The sequence below is a fragment of the Acomys minous genome (assembly GCF_964271855.1).
Source record: "Acomys minous genome assembly, chromosome: 11".
In the NCBI taxonomy this organism is placed as follows: Eukaryota; Metazoa; Chordata; class Mammalia; order Rodentia; family Muridae; genus Acomys; species Acomys minous.
In genome coordinates, this window is record NC_140492.1 from 56479783 (window position 1) to 56500785 (window position 21003).

General features: G+C 50.0%; 1 protein-coding gene across 1 annotated transcript in view; it reads right to left on the minus strand.

The window, feature by feature from the left end:
* Window positions 1-21003, minus strand: part of ADCY5 (adenylate cyclase 5) — a 153301-nt gene that overhangs the window by 50448 nt on the left and 81850 nt on the right. The window contains exons 2-3 of the mRNA XM_084802389.1: window positions 5652-5801; window positions 779-900 (exon numbers count right to left, since the gene is read on the minus strand). Of these exons, the coding sequence (XP_084658515.1) occupies window positions 779-900; window positions 5652-5801 (272 nt within the window). The remainder of the gene's footprint in view (window positions 1-778; window positions 901-5651; window positions 5802-21003) is intronic.

Consider the following 21003-nt stretch of genomic DNA (forward strand, 5'->3'; position numbering starts at 1 on the left):
GGATCCAGTGGCTCTCTTGATTGAAAACAGCCCCAGGCTCCCAAGACTCTCTTAACTCAACCTTCCAGCACTCAGGCCTTGGGACACTTCGCCCAAGGAGAGAATAACTTTCCCAAAGCTCACAACGGCTCCCTTTCTGGGCATATGGGAGAATTACCAGGCCATGGCGGACAAAGGCCACCTGTACGGCTTGTGTCCCTGCGGAACTCATAAGCAGATTTTGCACTGTGTTAACCTACATCTGTTTGCGTGTCCCTGCTGTCAGTGGCTTCTGGCTAGGGAGGAGGCAGCCAGCACGCAGGGGAGGCAAAGCAAGCTCTGGAGTGGGCAGACTTTACTGGCTGCGGGGCCTTCAGCCCAGGTCTTAAACATTCCACTGGATCTATAAATTAGGAACACTGTGCCTCCTGCGTGGATGTCAAAGGACCAGTGACAAAGTAGGCAATACCTGGAGCGGTGGCTTGCGCACATGGGGCTTAGGAAGCATGCAAGAGGCTGGTAAAGAGGACTACAATGTGTGTGTGGGGACACTGGGGCCCAAGGTATGTGTTCCATCTTTATCAGGTAAGAGGTCCCCTGATAGCTTGCCCTCTTTTTTTTCCCCTTCTTTCTCTATTTTCTCTTGCAGCCTTGCTGGTCTACTTCAGATGAAACAGTGCTAGTTCCTTAAACAGACAAAGGGCAGGGCTGGCCCTGTGAGGCTGCGGCCTCTTTAAGAGGGAAGAGGTGAGGCTGTTTCCGGTGAGGTCCAGCTCTCCCACCCTGCCCTCGCCCCTACCTCACATTGTCATGTTTCTGGATGTAAATCTTGTGGAACATCATATCCTCCTGCTTGGCGTTGATGTCTGCTTTCATCTCCATGGCAACATGACGGGGAAGGACAGACAGCAGGAGACGTTCCTGCAAGAGGGAAGCAAATGAGTTTGTCACCATTCCTTCTGCATCATCTCTGGTCACCCATCCCCATGCCCCTGCCTGCAAGACCCAGGAAGACCTCCCAGACTATCCCGGGACCCACAGGAATAGAACCTGTGTGAACATGTGGAGTCACATCCAAGGTTCTCTGGGATACGTCTGGATCTGCTGCCTGGCTTGCCAGCATTCTGTTCTGAGAAAGGCTCTTCCTGGTGGAGCCTTGACTATCAAGCAGCTTGGGTTAAAACCCTAAAATCCACTGCGGCCTTGGCCACACTACCATTGACAGCATTAACTGGACTCTTTCAAGCAGCTGCCAAGTGTTTATAGCTGTCTACCACGTGCCAGGCAGCACTTTGGGTACAAGAGTGAGATCCAGGCACCTAGAGGCAGGCAGAACTCCCCCAGGGGCTGTGAGCGAGCAGCCTTCCCTCAGCTCGGAGGACTGCTTGTCATTAGACAAAGCTTTGTGACGTCCAGAAGGACCAAGATCTTTCAGAATCTTTCAATTCCAAATGGGAGACAGTGGTCCAAGAACAAGAGAAAAGAAAGTAAATGTTGAGGAACCAAGGGAGCTGGGAGAGAGACAGAGGGACGGCGGCCCAGGGCCACGTTGTGGCGAGTCATGTCAGCTCGTTATAGAGTCTAGACTTCATTCAATTCATACGTTTTCCTCCAAGGTCTGTTCTGCTCCAAGGTGCCCGGCTGCCTCCTGTGTAGCGTGGCTCTGTCTGAATGCCACAGCCTTGGCTCAGGGCCAGGACCTCTGCCAGCCTCACACACCTAAGTCTTCTCAGACCTTTCACTCTGGCTGCCTGCAGCTGCCTCTCCTACCCATCCTTCTGCACTGAATTCTGGGTATTCTGCCAACCAGGTAGCCCCGAGACCTTCTTGCTTCAGTATCCTTTCTGGTTCCTCTTCCGCTGGGTGCCTAATGAAGCATGCCCCACTTCGGTCCTCAAAATACTCTTGCCTCAGGGACCAGATCCACTGCCGAGCTTCCACCATCCATAGACTCTAATGTCACCTCCGCTCACAGCCAGGCCAGGGCTCACTGGCTTCCAAATGCCCACCTCTGTGACATCACATCCCCAGCGAGATTCGCCCTCCCACCCCTGCCTTCTCTTGCCTTTGCAGAGGACACTTCCATCCTCTTGCCTCTGTAGAAACTGCTTGTAGTTCTAGAACTTTCTGCTGGTGCTCATTCTTCTCCTATCGGCCCCAGGCCAAGCCCCGGCACTCGGTACTGACTTGGGAACAGCTCTTGAATTTGTCTTGTCCCTTCTGTGCCCTGTCCCACTGCTCCAGTGCCCTGCTCACCTCTCTGTGGGACTCAGGCAGCACCAATTCTGGCTCACCTTCCTCTTCTGCCCCTCCCTGCTACCCATACAGCCTAAATATCTCTAAACCATGGCACTACAGCATTCCTCTGATTCCCATCGCCACATTAAGGATTCTGGACCAGCGAAACTCACCCTTCCTAATTCTTCACTACAACCCCTGTCCCCTGCCCTCCCTCCTGAGCCCACTCTCCCTCCCCCTTGCATGCTCCCCCCCCCCCCAGCCTGGCTACAGGCACCAGCCTATGCTCCAGCCTGGCCTTACCTTCTCTGTGTTGTGTATCCTCCCTGTCTCCCCAACTCTTCTCCAGGCATCCATGAATTAGAAGTTATGCTCTCCCCCAAAAAGAAGAACCAAAAGGACTCTCCCCAGCTTTGGGAGCTTTTCTTGCCTTTGTGTACATGTCCCTGAACTGGGACCAATGTCTTTCTATGCTGCAAGCCTATCCTCTTTGCTCAGGATGCCTGTTCCCAAATGCCTCCCAGCTGGGTCTTTTTTTTATTTTTATTTTTTTTAATAGACTCTCTGATTCTCTGGTTTGTCAATAGCCTTTTAGCTGCACCTCCCTTAGGGGTGGGAGTTGTGCCTTATCCAGTGCCACAGCCCAGGGCTTGTGTTCTCTTGTGGAGAACGTATCTGAGATGTGTTTGGTCTCCAGGCATCAGTGCACACCTCACCGAAGGCCATCTCCATAAAGAGCCTGTCTCCATAAAGGGACAGGATCTGCGGTGCAGCTTCTGCGGTGTGAGATAACTGGGAGAGAGGACGCTATGACTGCAGAGACTGCCATACATCCATATACATTCGCGCCAAGGGCTACTCGTCTGAGCAGGGGGAGGAACAGTGCTGAACTGCCCTCACGACGACGACGGGAAATTTAAGGGCTGAGGTGACACCCCCCCCTAAGAGCCTCCCCCTATACAAACTGCTGGCTCTGACTGGCTAAAAACAAGTTGACTCTCCCAGTTCTTGACCCTAAACGTGGAGTGGCAAAAAAGTTCCTTCCCTCAATCTCTATGGACTTCAGTGTCAGGAACAGCCTGGCCAGGACCTGAGCAAGCAGAGTAACAGCTATGAAATGGTAAGTATCTGAGCTGCCACTGTGGCTCACGCCTGCAATCCCAGCACCTGATGCCTGAAGGAAAGGAAAAGAACTCAGATCAGTCTGCACTACCCGGGGAGAGCCTGTCTCAAAAAAAAAAAAACCCCACCACCACCACCACCACCAACAACAACAACAAAAAAACTCACCAACAAACAAACAAAAAACAAATGAGAATTATTCAGAATGACCTTGTAAAATAGAAGCCAAGGAAGGTGTTCTGTTGTCAGGGGAAAGGCAATGGAGCTGGCAGCAGGGATAAGATGAGGTTCCTCCCAATTTTCTGAGATAGCGCCAGATTGATTTCCAAAGTGGGTTGTACGAGTTTGCACTCCCACCAGCAATGGAGGAGTGTTCCCCTTTCTCCACATCCTCGCCAGCATGTTCTGTCACCTGAGTTTTTGATCTTAGCCATTCTGATAGGTGTGAAATGGAATCTCAGAGTCGTTTTGATTTCTGGAAGGAGTCTGTCCCCCTGTCCCCCTCCCCCGCCCCCCGCATCCCCCCCCACATGTTGATCACTTCCCCCTGGTGGGGCATCCTTGCCAGGCCACAGAGGAAGAGGATACAGGCAGTCCAGATGAGACTTTATTGGCTGAGGTCAGATATTAGGGGAAGAGGGCTCCCCTTTCTGAGAGTTAGGGGAGGGAGAGAGGGTGGGATCGGGAGGCACTGAGGGAGGGAGGCTACAATCTGTCTATGTAAAGTGAACAAATTAAAAGTTAAAACAAAGACAAGGCTCTTGAGGAAGGCAGGGCTTAGGGGTTGAAAAAGTGGGTCAGGTAAGGAAAGCCTGTCAGGGCAATGGGGAGACTTGAGAGACACTGTTGAGCAGAGCTTTCTTCAAGAAGCTAGGCCAGGAGCCCAGGCAGGGTTGAATGCATGAAGGCTGAGGGCAGGGTTGTGGCTGCATGTAATTCCTGTTGGACCAGCATGTAGGAAATGCCTATATCCCCAGGATCTGGGAGACAGAAGCAAGGGGAGACAGAAGTTCAAAGTCATCCTTGACATACGAGGTTCAAAGCCACAGCCTGGGACAGCTAAGGTTGTGTCTCCAAAGTGGGGAAGTGTAAAAGGACAGCCAGATGTCAGATTGGCCAATGTCCACTTGGGCATGCGGCGAAACACCTAAGCCACAAAGGCAGTGTCATCAAGGACAAGCAGGGACAGGGGGCCCGAAAAGCTCATCCCCATCTGGCCAACTGGACGTCAGCATCTTATGTCCCTGGACCCATCTAGCATGTGGTCCCTACCAGATAGAGACACCCACACTCCAGTGAGCAGAGTGGCCACCTTCTGTGTTCACATCTGCCACGGGCCCTAATGGCATGCGGCACACAGGAGGCCTCCGCCAGCGTTTGCTGGGGAATCAGTAGCGAGGACCCTCTGGTCTACAGGAACTTCCAGGGTCATGCCTGGCCCAAGTGTGTGGAGACCCATCGCCCTGCTGGCTGCCCTCTGGAGCTGCCATAGCTCTACATTGTAGGGGCAGTGTTAGAACGGGAGCGGGGACAGATGGCCATCTGTCTGGGTTACATGCGGGAAAGGAGCAGTAGTGACCAAGATCTGAACCCCCAAATGACCCTGCTGGGTTACATGTGGGAAAGGAGCAGTAGTGACCCAGATCTGAACCCCCAAATAAGACCCCGTCCCTCGGGATGGGCAGGGGCAGCTGGAACCCTGATGCCAAGCTGTGTCTCCCCGTCCCCCCACCCCACTTTACCCAGGAGAGATTTACAGTGTTGTTTCTTGGCACGAAGCTGTGGCCCTGTCAACGGCCAGCCTCTCTGGTCAAGCACAGCCTGGGAGTGGGGGGGTGGGGGTGGGGGAGAGACAGGATGATCTTCCTTCTCTGAAGAATCCATTCCCAGAACTGGACAGAGAAGAAGAGCTGGGCAGGGGCACCCAAGGGGCACCCAAGGGACACCCAAGGGGCACATGGTGCCTGACCCTCCCTTCTTCCTTTCCCTGGGTAAACGGCTCCATCCGGGCTGGGAATAGCTGGTTCTCATTTCCTCAACTCATGGGGGCCCAGGATAGAGGAAGCCTCTCATCGCTTGACCACAGAGCCACATAAGGAGACCACAGGCAAGGGACAGGAAAGGCCAAGGGGATCCTACACAACTACAGAGTTGGGCTCCCCTGCGGGAAGTATTGCTAGGAAGAGGGGCTGGGCAGAGTAACTAGCATGGCCTTTGGGGACAGGCAGAGCACTGGCCGGGCTCCTCCGCAGCAGGCCTTGGCTGTCATCCAAGCCTCCCGGCTGCTACTGCTGTGCCTCAGCCTCACTCACCTGTTGCTGGTTCTCCCGCTGTGAGTGGAGCCGAGCCTGGATGCACTCCCGGGTCTCCTGGAAGGCCTGTCTCTGGGAGACCTCAGCTGGGTAGTGAGTGCAGACACCCACGATGTTGGTGCAGGAGAAGATGAGCACATTGGATACAAGCTGTAGGGAGAGGAAACAAGCACACGGTACTCAAGAACACAGCAGGCACGGACACCGGAAGCCTGGCCTGACCCTGGACCTCCAGACCCCAGAGGACAGAGCCCCCCAGTCCACATCTCAGCAAGTCTGCACCTAGCCGCTGACGTAATTAACGTAAGACCGGCAGAAGTGAAACGTCATCATTCGGGTTTTCTCATGTTCTCAAAGAGCTAAGCTGGGTTGGCCTGTGACAGAGGCACAGCACCTAAGGACACAGGACCCCCGAGTAATCATACCAAGTGTGCCAGAGATAGATAGCACAAGTTAAAAACCCCACTGAATTGTAGGCTCAATTTTCTTAGCCAATATATTTTATTAACAACTTAGTGACCAAGCATACGTCACTTATAACCTGACTAACCAAAACAATAGGAAATGAGGATTAATGGACACAATAACAAAACCGTAAGGATACCAGTTCTGAGGAACGATTCTCCTGGCACAATCAGCAGGATTTCTTCTGCTGGAACCTAGAGTAACCAGAACCCAGAACCTCAGCAGGAGCTGGAGCCCCGAAGCCTTCCCTCGAGCGGTTCTCTCTAGGATCATCTCGAAGTGCAGCGATGAACAGCCAAAACTATCCCAAGTCTCCAAAAAACCCCACCTCCAGTTCTGGGCGCATTTATATATCTCCTCCCAGAGTGTGTTCACAGGATCTTTTCAGCTGGCAACAATCAAGCTCCTGTATGAGGTGGTTGCTCTTCTAATGGATTAACCTCACCTGTTCTCTCATGAGACTGTTCTGATCCCACACTTGGGATCATAAAAAACAGGTTTATCTCTCCTTCACTGAATAGGGCAGAGAGTCCCAGTGAGAAGGCTCCACAAGGGTGGCAGAACGTCACTTTTAAAAACATGAGTTGTGCCGGGCGGTAGTGGTGCATGCCTTTAATCCCAGCACTCGGGAGGCAGAGACAGGTGGATCGCTGTGAGTTCGAGGCCAGCCTGGTCTACAAAGTGAGTCTAGGACAGCCAGGACTATAAGAGAAACCCTGTCTCAAAAACAAAAACAAAACAAAACAAAAATGTGAGTTGCTATAGCACAAAGGGGTGCCTTCCTAGAGAGGCCTTTGCTTATTACTCTAAAAATTGGCTCACATTGGGGGTGAGGGGCTGGAGAGATAGATGGCTCAGAGGGTAAGAGCGCCACCTGCTCTTCTAAAGGTCCTGAGTTTAATTCTCAGCAACCACATGATTGGCGCCCTCTTCTGGTGTGCAGGTGTACAGGCAGGCAGAGCATTGTATACATAATAAAAAATAAATAAATCTTTTTAAAAAAAAATGGTTCTCCTGAGTCCAGGTTACAGGACCATGATCACCACTCTGGGGGAATGAAACTGGCCCAGTGGGGATGAGGAAAAGCTCGGCTCCTGCCTCCCTGGGCTTCCATTCTCTACATCACCTAAAGGTTCCTGACAGCCCTGTACTCCAGCGTCTGCCCTCTTCCTACTCCTCACAGACCCTGAGCTCCACACTGACTGAGATGCGTGTGGGAAAGCATTTCTGCCCTGTTGTGCAGCTGACCTGAGGCTAGGCTTCATTTGAAATAGTACTTACCGAAATACTAAGGTAAAACAAAATGATACAACAGACCCCCCCCCCACCCCCACCCAAGGCAAGGGAATGCCTCCCAGCGAGCCCTGTGAGCTGAGGTTCTTCAGAGTGGACTTGGCAAGCAAAGCCCTGTGGATACAAACACGCTGAACCTGGTCCTACCTTTGCCCCAAGACTTGTGGTAAAGAAGGCGGGAGACAGGCTTAGTCCTGCAGCTGTGAGGGCTGTGAGGGCTGTGAGCTGCACTCTGGTCCCACTCCTTAGCTTGTTAATCTCCACCTCAGAGCACCAGGCCCAGCCGTGCATCTTTTACTGTGGCCTTCTGACCGGCCTCTGAGGAGCCTGTGCTGGCCCCCAATCCTGAGTGAGGAAGATGCTTGTCCATATGAATCTTAATAGAGCCGCGCTCAGGGACAGCCCTCACCCAGCAATGGATACAGGACCAGACCCGCCCCCCATGGTTCCATTTGTCTCTGTCCTTGACTTAGATCTGTGCCCTAAACGAAGGTTTCCCCTGCCGCACACACACTCTGAGGTCGTGCTGAACCTTACCCACATTCTCCCCAGGCCAGTGACTGTCCAGAGGCCAGACAGGCTCACGGTGGCTGTGCTGCCATCTGTCTCTAGGGATGTCCCAGAGAGTGTCTAGCCTGCTCTGTGAAGAGAATTGATCTTTCTCGTTTCCCAGTCCGGCTTGACCGTAGCCACCTGCTCCGAACCTCATGGCAGGGGCCAAGCTCAGGCGGCCAGCAGCTCCAACTTTGCTGGCCAATGTTACCATGACTGACTCCCATCCAATTCCTATCAAGCCCCGCATCCTGACATTTTATGTAAAGACATGACGCTGGGATCTATTCATAGGAAGATCTGTCGCAGCTAGCAAGCCATCTAGAGAATGTTACATACGGATTGTGCAAATTCTCGTAAGATGCCTACTTCAGCAGTGTAGGTGACTAGACTGTCAGGATGGGGCCCCTCGTGGACAGCCTTAGTGCCTTCATGGGAAGAGATGCTCACTTGCCCCCTTGCCTCTGCTCCCCACCATGTGAACCTCCAAGAGGATGCTCACTAGAACCCAGCCATGCCAGCACCCTAATCTCAAGACTTTTCATCTCCAGAATGAGAGAAACACATGTTTTTACAAGCTACCTAGTCAGTGGGATTCTGTTATGGCAACTCGGACCATCTAAGACTGGGAGACATGTGATTAAAAATGGAAGGAGAACCAGTCATATAAAGCAGAAACCAGTGCACATCAGGGAAAAAAAAACAAAAAACGGATGAGCTCTTAGATGGAGGAATAACGAGGGGGCCTCAGGACAGGTCAGGGTGTGCTGGGCGCCGAGAGATGTGTAGTAAGGCCACGAGTCACGAGAAGCATATGGTTCTTGAATAAATAATTCACATTCTCCCGAAATCCACAGGCAGAGGAGACGTAGCTCAGGCTAGGAAAGCCAGGCACGATCCTTATACAGGGGGAACCTTTAAAGGCTGTTGGATCAAAGTGCAGGTTGAGCACAGGGCTTCCATGACTCATAAGGGTAAATGCAAAGGGGACAGACGGTAGGGTGGAACACTGCCACACAAGCCAAAATAAGAGAGAACAGAGGTCTGCCTCAGGCTGGGGCCAGGCAAGGCAGAGCTGACACAGAAGAATCCTATGACAAGAAAGGAGAAAGTTCAGGGGGGAAAAAAAGGAGATCACAGCTTTTGGTATAGTCAGGACAGTGACCATGAGCCGAGACTCCAAGGGCAGGCATCTGGGATGTCACTGGGGCCACTAAATGACAGGTTTGCAGATGCAGAGGTGGAGGCTGAAGGGGTTGCTAGCTAGGGGAAAGGCAGGTGGGAGGGGTCATAAATACAGACTGGCAGTCTCAGACTTCAGAGCACAGCTGGAAGCTGCATGGCTCTTCTGGTTCTACGTGCAAATCACTGTGTTGCGTTCCCTGTTCATCCCCACTGACAGCCAGAGTGGGGCCAGTTTGCCGGATGGCAACACGCAACATGGCATTTCAGTAGTTACTGAAAAAACGTTTTGCAAAATATAACATACATTCATAACGTAAGGGGGAAACCACCACCAAATTAGGAATGGAAGTAAAGTCACTTAATCTGATCAATGGCACATAGAAAAAATTTATGGATAACATCCTTCTTACTGGGAAAGACAGATGTTCTCCTCTGTAGCTAAGGAAAAGTTAAGTATATTTTCACTCACCCTTCCCATTCACTGTGGTGGCAGAGGCCCCAGACCATGCAATGAGATAAGAAAAAGAAAGAAAGACATACAGATTGGAGCTAGATGCAGCAGCATATGTGTACCTGAAAGTTTAGCTAGTCAAGAGATGAAGGCAAGAGATCAACGGAGTCCATGAGTTCAAGACCAACCAGGGCAACATAATGAGACCCAATGAAAGGGGGAAAGGAAAGGAGGAAGGAAGAAAGGGAAGGAGGGAGGAAGGAAGGAAGGAAAGAAGGAAAGAAGAAAGAAATATATTGGAAATGAAATATAATACTATTTGAAGATAGTATAATTGTTTACACAGAAAATTCTAATGAATCTAGAAAATTGTGACCAAGATTAATATGCAAGTTTAGTTGTAGGCTATGAAACCAATAAAAAGGAACTGTTTTTCTATATACAAGCAATGAAATATTGGAAGTAACATTTGGTAAAGTACTATTTGAATAGCATTAAAACCATGAAAATCATGTATACTATATATCCAACTAAATATTTTCTACAGAACACCGATGAAAGAAATACTAAGACTTTATTTTTTAAATGGAGAGGTCTATCTTATATTAGAAAACATACAGATGTCAGTTTTTTTACCCCAAATGATCTTCAGGTACAACACGATCATGACCAAAGCAGTGATGGCAGGCAAAGTAAGCCAAAGTGATTTTGAAAAATATGGACAAAGTTGGAAGATTTAAAGTATTAAACAGCAAGAATGATTATAAGGCTACAGTAATTTAGAAACTGTAGAGGTATAAGCCAATAGAATAGAATTTAAAATAAAATTATGTATCAACACTGGTTGAGTTTTGACAAAGATAGGCAATTTAAGGGCGAAAGACAAGCCTTTTCAGTAAGTGAAGCTGTGGCGATTGGTTGTAAACATACAAAAGGATGAACCTTAGATCCCTCTCTCACACCATATATAAAAGCTCAAACAAAGAGGAGCAAGGATATACGTGAGAGACCAATAGCTATAACACTCCTACAAGAAAGCATAGGAATGCACCTTTGTGGCTTTTTTTTTATCTTTTTGGTTTTTCGAGACAAGGTTTCTCTGTGTAGCCTTGGCTGTCCCAGACTCACTTTGTAGACCAGGCTGGCCTCGAACTCACAGCGATCCGCCTGCCTCTGTTTCCCCGAGTGCTGAGATTAAAAGGTGTGTGCTACCACGCCCAGCCCTCTTTGTGGCTTTTTAATGTCAGGTGCCACATATTCTCCCTCATACCTAAATCCTAGCTTTCCTCAAAAAAAAAAAAAAATCTATTTATGTATGTAAGTGCTTTGTGTGTATGTATCTATGCCTGCACATCACAAGAGGGCGGTAGAAAAGGACAAACCACGGCCACGCTCAATATGGATCACCCCAAATATGTTATGCTAAAATGAAAGAGGCAGATGGCTAAACCTGCAGGCAGCCCGGTTCCATAGCACGGCGTCCTGGGGGAGCACAGCCACGGGAACTACAGACAGACGCACATTTACACGGGGCAGGCGTGAGGCTGAGTGTTCACACGGGGCAGCAGAAGGAAATCATTCGGGGCGGTGGGACTGTTATGCATCTCAGCTGTGTTGGCGCATACATTTCCGTATGCATCTGTTGAACCCACGACACTTAAAATGGATGGTTTTTTACTGTCTCTAAATTACCTTGTTAAAAGAAGAATGCTGAGGAGGCTGGAGAGATGACTCTGCGGTTAAGAGCCCTGGCTGCTCTTCTAAAGGTCCTGAGTTCAATTCCCAGCAACCACATGGCGGCTCACAACCATCTATAATGAGATCTGGTGCCCTCTTCTGGCGTGCATGTGCAGGGGTACATGTGAGCAGAATATTGTATGCATAATAAGAAGTAAGTAAATCTCAAAAAAACAAAAAAACAACAACAAAAAAAAAACACTGAGTCACACCTAGGAGAGAGACTGTGAGGGGCTGGCCAGACAGGAAAAGGGTAGGTAGCTTTTTCTCTTTCTAAGGCCAGAAAGAGAGGCCAGAGTGGGTTTTAGAATGATGCCAAGGTAACTATCAGCAGCCTGGGGCTACAGCCTGTGGGTCCTAATCCCCAGGTCTCAATCCTGGAGTCTCTCCTGCTGTAATCTAGCCTCTCCTGCAGCCCAGAGGCCAATAGCAGCAGTCTCTGCAAATCCAGATAGAGCAGCGGCAGTAACCCAATAGGCTTTGCTAAGCACTGTGCCTCGGTGCTCGGCTCTCGTTCATTAAACACACACCAGCCAGGACCAAGGTGGTCCTAGGGTTTCAGAGTCAAGAATAAGAGGAAGACACTAAGCTTGCCTCACTCACTACCCAGCGGGGCTAACCAGGTCTTCACGGGGGCGGGCAGGGGGGGGGCTAAGTCTCTCTGCAGGTGCTCTTCTTGGGTTACGACTAGAGAGGAGGCACCAGTCAAACATCCTGGAATTGTGCTTACAGGCACCTGGGCAGCCTAGCGTACACATGATACTTTGGACACGAGGATGGTCCATGCAAATGCTGCCTGGCTCTGCTCCACCGACACAGTGACCACGTCTGCTGAGGGAGACTCGCCCTGTGTCTCCACAGAGGCAAACAGAAGTAAAAGCAAGGGCAGGCTCTGTCTTACACCAAAGGCTTACTTAGTAAATGGTTGTAAGCATACAGTGGTAGAGACCACCAAGACTTTGAAATGGCAGGACTGTTGTTAATCTTCATGCTGACTTCAAGGAACATATTCGGCTGCATGGGAAATATGTGCATGTGTGTGCACACAGGCTTGCATGTATACATGTACTTGTGTGTGTGTGCGCGCATGCGTGTGTACATGTGCATGTGTGTACAGGTACATGTGTGTGCATGTGTGTACATGTGCTTGCATGTGTATGTGTGCATATGTGTGTGCATGTGCATGCATATGTATATGTGCTTGCGGGTGCACACAAGACCCCCACATATATTACACCAAATGGAGTTGGGGCAGGGAGTGGTCCCAACAGAGTAGCAAACTCTCAGCTCAGCAGTTGCCTTGGTATCTGCTTTTCACGCAAGCTTTGCAGCTGGTGTGGGTGGACAAGGCTCAGGGGGCCTAGGACCTACCTAGGACCACACCAGGAGGATCGGTACCATTGGGAGACGGTTTGCACTTCCGTTCTGTGCAGAGAGGCCTGTGGATACTTAGTAGTTCCCAAACATCAGCACTTGTGAAACCCCATCTCTGGCTGCCCACAGGCTGTGGGTTTGGTTTGGGCCAAGGTATGGATTACAGTGCTGGCTTTGTGCGGTGTCGCCTGGGCAGGAGACTGAAAGCAAACCAAGCAGCTGGCCTGGGACAGTGCAGTTTATCCTGAGGTTTCTGGGCAACGAAATCAGTTCTCAACATCACTGCAAGAGGCGCAAGGCTGAGGGCAAGAGGAAATAGCAGGCAGAGCCCGAATGGAAGGGCACAGGGGCACACACTAGGCAAGACACCCCTGTGCAGTTTTCCCTTTAGCCTGGCTCCTGTTTCTAAGACTCGGCTTGCCGCCTGCCATGTGGCTAATTTACTGAGGCTGGGGTGATGGTTGTCATGAGGGTGGAGGTGGTGGTGACAGAGGAGGAGGCGGAAAAGGAGGAAGAGGGGGAGGAGAAGGGGGAGGGGGAAGAGGTGGCAGAGGTGGCAGCAATGGTGGTGGTAGTGGTGATCAGAATTCCCCAGAGACCCAAATTTCACCATTTGGCAACCTGAGTCAGAAGACAAGGTGGTCTGTTATTTGAATTCCAGTCAGGGCTTTTTAGTACAAATCATTTTTTAGTATAAGCGGATCCCATGTAATATAGGATGCTGCGCACTGTTTTTCTGAAACTTAGGTTGAGTGGAATGACCCAGGTTTTTACCAGGCAATGCCACCAGAAAGCTTTCACCAGCCTTACCTGTCACTCCCAGCTGTGGCAGCCCTCTGTCCCACACACCCCAACACTTGGCCCAGCCTCCACCATCTGTACTCTGCCTCTGCTGCTGTGACAGCTGCAGACAACGCAGCTGTCCACCAGCGTCTCCTCTGTACACCACAGTCAGAGATCTCCCCCAATAACGTGCAAGCCAAAGAAGAACGATGTTGTTTTCCATGCTCTGCCCAGGCCTCCAGAAACTAGGTGACCCCCAGACCCTGAACAGAGGGACAGGACTCCCGCTACCAGGAGGGAGAGGGGCCTCTCCCGTAGGTGTGTCCTCCCACCTCATTCCAACGTCAGTTACCATTCCTCCCTGTCACCAGCCGTTCCCAGTTTACAAACACATGAAGCTAACAACCACGAGTTCCAAATTAAAGGAGCTTGAGGAGACTGCCAAAGCGCCTTCCTCCTACACGGGCAATCCTGTGTCCCACACAGTGGTGGTGGGATGCTCAAGGGATTGCACTAGAAACCCATTAAGATTTCAAATCAAATAAACAAAGGAAATAAAATCTTAAATTACATCCTTTTAGACAATCTATCACCAAGGCTCCCTGTATACTGCACCATCCATGTTCAGCTAGGCACTCAGTGCCTTTTAAGAATATTAACGAGGGCCGGGTGTGGTGGCACACGCCTGTAATCCTAGCACTCGGGAGGCAGAGGCAGGCGGATCACTGTGAGTTCGAGGCCAGCCTGGTCTACAAAGTGAGTCCAAGATAGCCAAGGCTACACAGAGAAGCCCTGTCTCGAAAAACAAAACAAAACAAAACAAAACAAAAGAATATTAACGAAGCATCGGGCGTGGTATGCTGCACTCCTGTAATCCCAGTACTCAGGAGGGAGACCGAGGCAGGCAGATCTCTATTAGTTTGAGGCCACCCTGCATTACAAAGCATGCCCAGAACACAGAGAAACCTTGTCTCAAAAACCAAAAACAAAACAAAAGCATTTTTAGACCTTTTGTTTTTAATACTATGGTATTATCTAAAATCTTCCCCTTGCAAAGAATAAAGATGTTTTCCATCGGCAGTGGTTGTTTTTGTTTCTGAGGTAGGGTCTTACTACCAAGCTCTGGCTGGCCTTGAACTCAGAGAGATCTACTTGTCTCAGCCTCCTAAACTCCGGGATTAACGGTGTGTGCCACTACTCCTCTCCAGTGCCACACCATCTCTGTCTGGGGGGGCTTTTGAACTGCATTCCTTTCATGTGCAGGCACATTAGGCACTAGGTGTATCCCCAGGGCTCTGGGCCAAGGAGCAATCCCACCTCTGCCAGCTCCCGCTTCTCTCCACTTGAGCTAGCGTGCTAGCAGCCTGCTAGTCTGGGTTTGCTATTCTAATGTGTTATCTCAGGAACCTCCCAAGAGCCAACACGTCTCCTGAGGGGCTTCCAGCCTCTCTATGCAAAGACCCTCAGAGGAAACCCTTGAACACCAGATACTTTCCTAATCCACGACACTCAGGATACCCACAAAGCAGTGCGCTGGAACCCCGGCTGCTACGCTGCCACTCACATCCTACAAGCCTCACTGTGGACCATGTTACTGTCTCTGGCATGTTCCTAACCCAGCCATATCAGTAACCTCACTTTCTGGAAAACATCACTTCATAACACGATTCTAAAAGGACAGTATGTGTTACTGCAACTGTGATGCCACTAACGGTCAAAGCATGAACTGCTGAGAAGTTAGCAATTAACATCTTCGTAATACATTTTAGGAAGCCTTGGAAGCACAGCTCACAGCATGAGCAAGGTCTATACGGTAAAAATATTAGTGGGGAAAAAAAGATGGTGTGATGGCTCAGTGGTTAACAGCATTGTTGCTCTTCTAGAGGACCCTGGTTTGGTTCCCAAAACCCACATGGCAGCTCACAGCATCCATTAACCCAATTCCCAGGGGCGTCAATGCTGTTGTCTGACCTCCTCAGGCACATATGTGGTATACATGCATACCTGCAGGAAGAAACAGACACAGAAATACAAGTCTAATCTTCAAATGTGAGGGAAAACAAGCTAGATCGAAAGGTGAAGAAAGTCAGGACTAGTGGAACGACTTGGGGCAGCCATGCCCAGGCTTAGAAACACTTTCACAGAAAGGCCTCCCCCACCCTCTCAAATCCCGTAAGACAAACAAGCCAAGCGCCATCACCCCGCTTTGCCAACGAGGAAGACAGAGGCCCTGCCTGAGGTGACAGACCAAAGCAGTGGCAGAGCTCAGAGCTAGTCCCACACCACTCCACTAAACTGTTATTTATCCCGATTTAATTTAGGGCCAGTTCTGTTTTATTCTATTTAATAAAGAGCACTCAGCTTTCTCTCACCCTGTCACAGGTGCCCCAGGCCTTCTTGACACAGACCCAGGTCGCATAAAGACCTACTGATTGGGTGAGACCTAGTCCCAGCTGCTGCAAGATTGGACAAGCACCCTGGCAGGTGGGGAGGGGTGGGGTGGGGTGGGGTGGGGGGGAAGGGGGTGGGGTGGGGGGGCAGGTTGCTCTTCAAGGCCCTCGCTGCTGTAGGAATAGCCACCACCTGTCTAATGGGGCCGAGCCTTACTCTACCTGAGCTGCCCTTAGTTATCAGCGTTGTAAAGACAGAATTCGGTTGCCATGGAGTTCTCAGAGTGTGCGATTCAGCACTTTAGTGTATTCACAGAACGTCTGCTACCTTCCCCCTGGAACTCTGTGTCCATTGGAACCCCACTTCCCACACCGGCTCCCAGTCAGCTCTCCTCCCGCCTGGCTCTACGGATTTGCCTATTATGGCCTTTTCATATACATGGTATCAAGCACGCTGGGTGGCTTGCACAGCTGGTGCATCTCACTCACTGTGGCATTTTTCGAGACTAGGCTGTGTTGTCGCAGGTATCGGTACTTTGTTTCTTCGCATGGCTAAGTAGTGGAAGCATGCCTCCGCTGCACTTCATCATCTACCCTCAGTTAATGACATGTAGCTGCAACCGCTCTTTTGATACTACGAACAGTACTGAAATGGCCAACGTTCATGTGCGAATCCTTGCATGGAGGTTACATTCTCAGTTCTCTTGGATAATACGCTTAAGAGTATTCTCTGAGCTGGGCGTGGTGGCACACGCCTTTAATCCCAGCACTCGGGAGGCAGAGGCAGGCGGATCACTGTGAGTTTGAGGCCAGCCTGGTCTACAAAGTGAGTCCAGGACAGCCAAGGAGAGAGAGAGAGGGAGAGAGAGAGAGGGAGAGAGATAGAGATAGAGATAGAGAGAGAGAGAGAGAGAGAGAGAGAGAGAGAGAGAGAGAGAGAGAAAGTATTCTCTGGGTTGTGTAGTAATGGCATTCAACTTTTCCCCCCTTGGTGACCCACCTAGTTGTTTTTTAAAGCAGCTGCATCATTTTTCATTCCCGCCATAGCGTACGAGCCCTCCACTCACTTTTCCCCACAGGCTTCCCCAGCCCTTGTTTGCTGTTTGGTTGTTAGGTGTTTTGTTATGTTTTGTTTTTTATGACAGTCACATTAGTGGGAATGGCACATTCTATCACTGTGGTTTTGAGTCCCTCGAATTTGTAAAAGCAAACAGTGATAACAAGTGAGACCATTTATTCTGTGCCCTGCACACTATACGGTTTTTGTTTTTATCTCTAGTTAATTATTCCTGGGAACACCACCGATTTTGTGTATGGATCCCACAAAGAAACAATGGCTTCCGTATAGCAGTGCTCACATAAGCCCGGCGGCCTTGTAATGAACTCATCTGACACTGGTCAAGTGCCCTGAGAGGAACACTGAGCAGAGTCCCTTGGCCATCTGGCCCCCACCCTCCGGGGGACTCCAAAGCTGGGAAGTCACTGGGTGGAAGTGACAGAGAGAGCGTGGTGTCAAAGGCCTTTTCCTCTTTAGCCTCTACCATCAATCTAATCTCCCAAGCATTCGGTCAGGAGTTGGAGGAATCAGGTGAGACACTTTTTCTTAATATTGGAAGAGTTTTACACATCCTCCAGAAATAGGTTAGGGTTTGACAAAATATGGGCAATGTGATTCTTTTTCCAAGTGAAAACTGCCAGGCAGTGGTGGCCCAGCACTCAGGAGGCAGAGGCAGGCCAATCTCCAAGGCTAGTCTGGTCTACCGAGGGAGTTTTCATAGCCAAGGCCACACAGAGAACCTTGTCAAAAGAGAGAAGGGAAGGCGGAGGCAGAGAGACAGAGACAGAGAAAGAAAGAAAGAAAAAAAGAAAAAAAAGAAAGAAAGAAAGAGAAGAAAAAGACAAATGAGTAAGAAAAATAATATAAAAATGTGAAATCTTGAAGCATTTTGCCTATAAAATTAGGAAGCTTCTTTTTTTCCTTGTCATGGCAGTATTAATAAGAATACATGGAACAGCCTCTGTAAGTCCCCTCCCCCCAAGAACATTTCACAGTAGGGTCACAAGCTAGTAAAACCTTTCTGGCAAGCAGTTTGGTAAAGAACCTTACTAATGTCCAAGTTCTTTGTACAGCAGTCCTGTCCAAAGGCACCTGTGCCACAGCAACCCCAGGGTCTGGGTGGCTTTATATCCAGAGTAGACTGTCCCCTCAAACAGCAAGCACACTTAGGTAATGAGCAACTAAAGAACTGTTAAATAAATATGGTACAATAGCACGGAATGTGTTTGTCTTTATGCTGTCTCCATTAAAGAAAATTTAGCATAATAGATTATTTTTTCCAAACGTAATATCAAGCGAGGGAAAAGAGATTATGGAATTATACAGGTTTTCAAAATGTATACACTTAAAACACTAACACTAGTACTAGAACACGTTACTTTTCCATCATATGCTGTTCTTTAAGGAAGATATGCGCACATATAGAAAGTAGGGGCAAGTTCTGCTTTTTATGATGAGCGAGGCAGGCTCATCGTAAAATGGCTCTTCCAGTGGCAGAGATGATGTGAGAAATCAAAGGTTCACAACGCCAGGCAAAGCAAGCTGAGGGGAAAGGAAAACCAGACCAGAAAAGAGAGTCCCAGCCGGGCAGAGGCGATGAGGAAGGCAGGCCGCGGAGGAGCGTTGACGGATAGGCCTCACATCAGAGCCTCGGCGTGAGGGATGGAATAGAGAACACGTCAAGGCTGCCCAGCACGAGCCAGGAGAAGGCCACGTGAGCCAGGATAGAGGAAGCAAGGCTATGACTGACCAGAGAGCCAGAAGGCTCCAGATAACCAAAGGTTAACACTGGATCACCAGCAATATTCTATGTCAAGGGGCGATGCTGGCGCGTGATGTCAGAGCGGTAATGACTCGTGGCTGCGTTTCCAAAAGCTCTAAGAGTGTCCCAAATTTGCAAAGTTATAAAATGCGCATTCACAACAGCAAACTTTACATCACAGGAAAATCAGTTACCACCCAAGACAGCCAGTACTAACATTTCCCTTTCCTCTCACCTCTGGCTTTTTTTTTTTCTTTCTTTCAATGCTTTCTGCTTTGCTTTTGTGAAGCTGTGATCCTACTGCTGGCCTCATCTGCTACCCTGCTCACCTCACTTGAATTCGCAGAAGAAGCATGCTCCCCTCGCATCTCAACTTGGAACATGGCCAGAGCTCACCAGGGCACTGTGACCCGACCTGCACTTTAGGGAGAGAAACTTGACAGTGGGGGCGGAACAGGCGAAGGAAGATGCTCAAGAGAAAGAAAGAGGCCAAAACAAGCTAAAGAAACAAGCACAGAGCACTTGCCAAGCATTCAGTAAACCCTGGGTTCAATCCCCAGCACCGCAGAAACTGGGCGTGGTGGCCCACACCTGTAATCCCAGCGCCGAGAAGTGAAGGATGCATGGCCAGGTCCTCTTTGACTATGTAGTGGGTTCAAGGCTAGAGGGGTCTAAGTCAGGAGCTGACCTATTCAGGAAAAGGGGAGTTTGGTTTATATCTATTCAGTGAAGGGACTTTTGGGGAATGTAAAACATTGATTTTTTTTTTTTTTTTAACGAATGGTATGTTGGGGCTCTTGCCCAGCTCAGAAGTTAAGAGCACTGGCTGCTCTTCCAGGGGACCCAGGTTCAAATCCCAGCACCCACATGAAGGCTCACAACAATTTGTACCTCTAGTTCTAGGGGGTTCACTGCCTTCTTTTGGCCCCCCATAGGCATTGAATGCATGTGGTACACAGATACCCCATGCATTCAAAACATACCCAAACACATAAAAGAAAAAAGAAAGAAAAAAAAGAAGAGATCGGGTGTGATAGAGGTCAATGGGAGAAAGCCAGTGGGGGTAGGGAAGCCAGAATCAAGGGCTGTGGAAGCTGTGTGTGGAAGCCTCTGGGCCCACAGGTCACCTCACAGAGAGAGCAGGCGCAAGAGAAAGCAGCCTACCAGGAACTCAGCAGAGGTAAAGGGTAAAGGCCACTGTCTCAGGGTCTTCAAGGGACTTGGCAGCCAAGGCTAAGCATGGATAGCTGAAGGGACCCAGCATGGGGGGAGGGGAGGGAGGGAACAAAGAGGACACTGGGGCAGGCCCTATAGGGCCATACCATCCGACAGAGCAGCCACATGTAGCCACAGGCACGTGAAATTGCTTGCACCTCTGGGTATTTCTTTTGTTGCGTTTTTGCTTCTTCAGCTGGTGGAAAAGCCAACACTGTGCACGTGGCTCTCCTTCTGTTCCCATTGGACTGTATTACTACTGAACAAAGAGAAAGCCAGATGGGAGGGGCAGACCATAGGCTGACTTGCAGAACAGCGCCCTAGTCGGCAACTGGTGGCCCACCATCAGGATACAGGGAAGCCTGCCTCCCTCCATCCCTGGGGATCATTTGAAGAAGGTACAGATTCTGGTTCTGAGCAATCTTCACAGGGCCGTGCTAATGGCGGCGACGTTAATGGCAGCCTCTCTTTGTGGCTCACAGAGCACCAAACGAGGTGGCAGAAAAGAGGATCGGATGCCTAGGGTGTTGAAGATTAGGCCCCGGGTGTCAGGTGGGGACATGGGTGTGATGACAGAAGTCTCCAGGGTTATCGAGACAAGTCGCCAAGCTAAAAGCCAACGTCTCCTGCATGCTGCAAAGTGGGAGCATTTCCGGGAGGCGGCTGAATTTAAACCCACCCCCATGAGCAGCGAGGGCTTCTGGAAGCCTCCAAGTCTGACCTTAGATGTGAGAGCAATGAGCTCGTGGAGCAAGTCCGTTCTCCACTGCTAACTTCAGCTTCCTTGTACATACAGAAAGGAAAAGTGTGGGTAACACCCAAGGTCTACGCCACCTGGGAAAATCCACCGGGGCCTCTGAGCACCCCGGGGAAGGGCAATTTGCATGCAGCCTATTGATACAATAAAATGCAAGTGAGATGCTATTTATAGGCTCCTTGGAAACCCCTAGTTTCGAATTGTCCACAATCCTTCCCTGCAGGCTCACTAGTGCACCACTGAACTGCAGCATGCTGCCGCTGCAGTAGCCCATCCTGGATCTGTGGGGGATCCCAGAGGAAGCCAGAGCCCTTCCGAATCAATGCCAAGC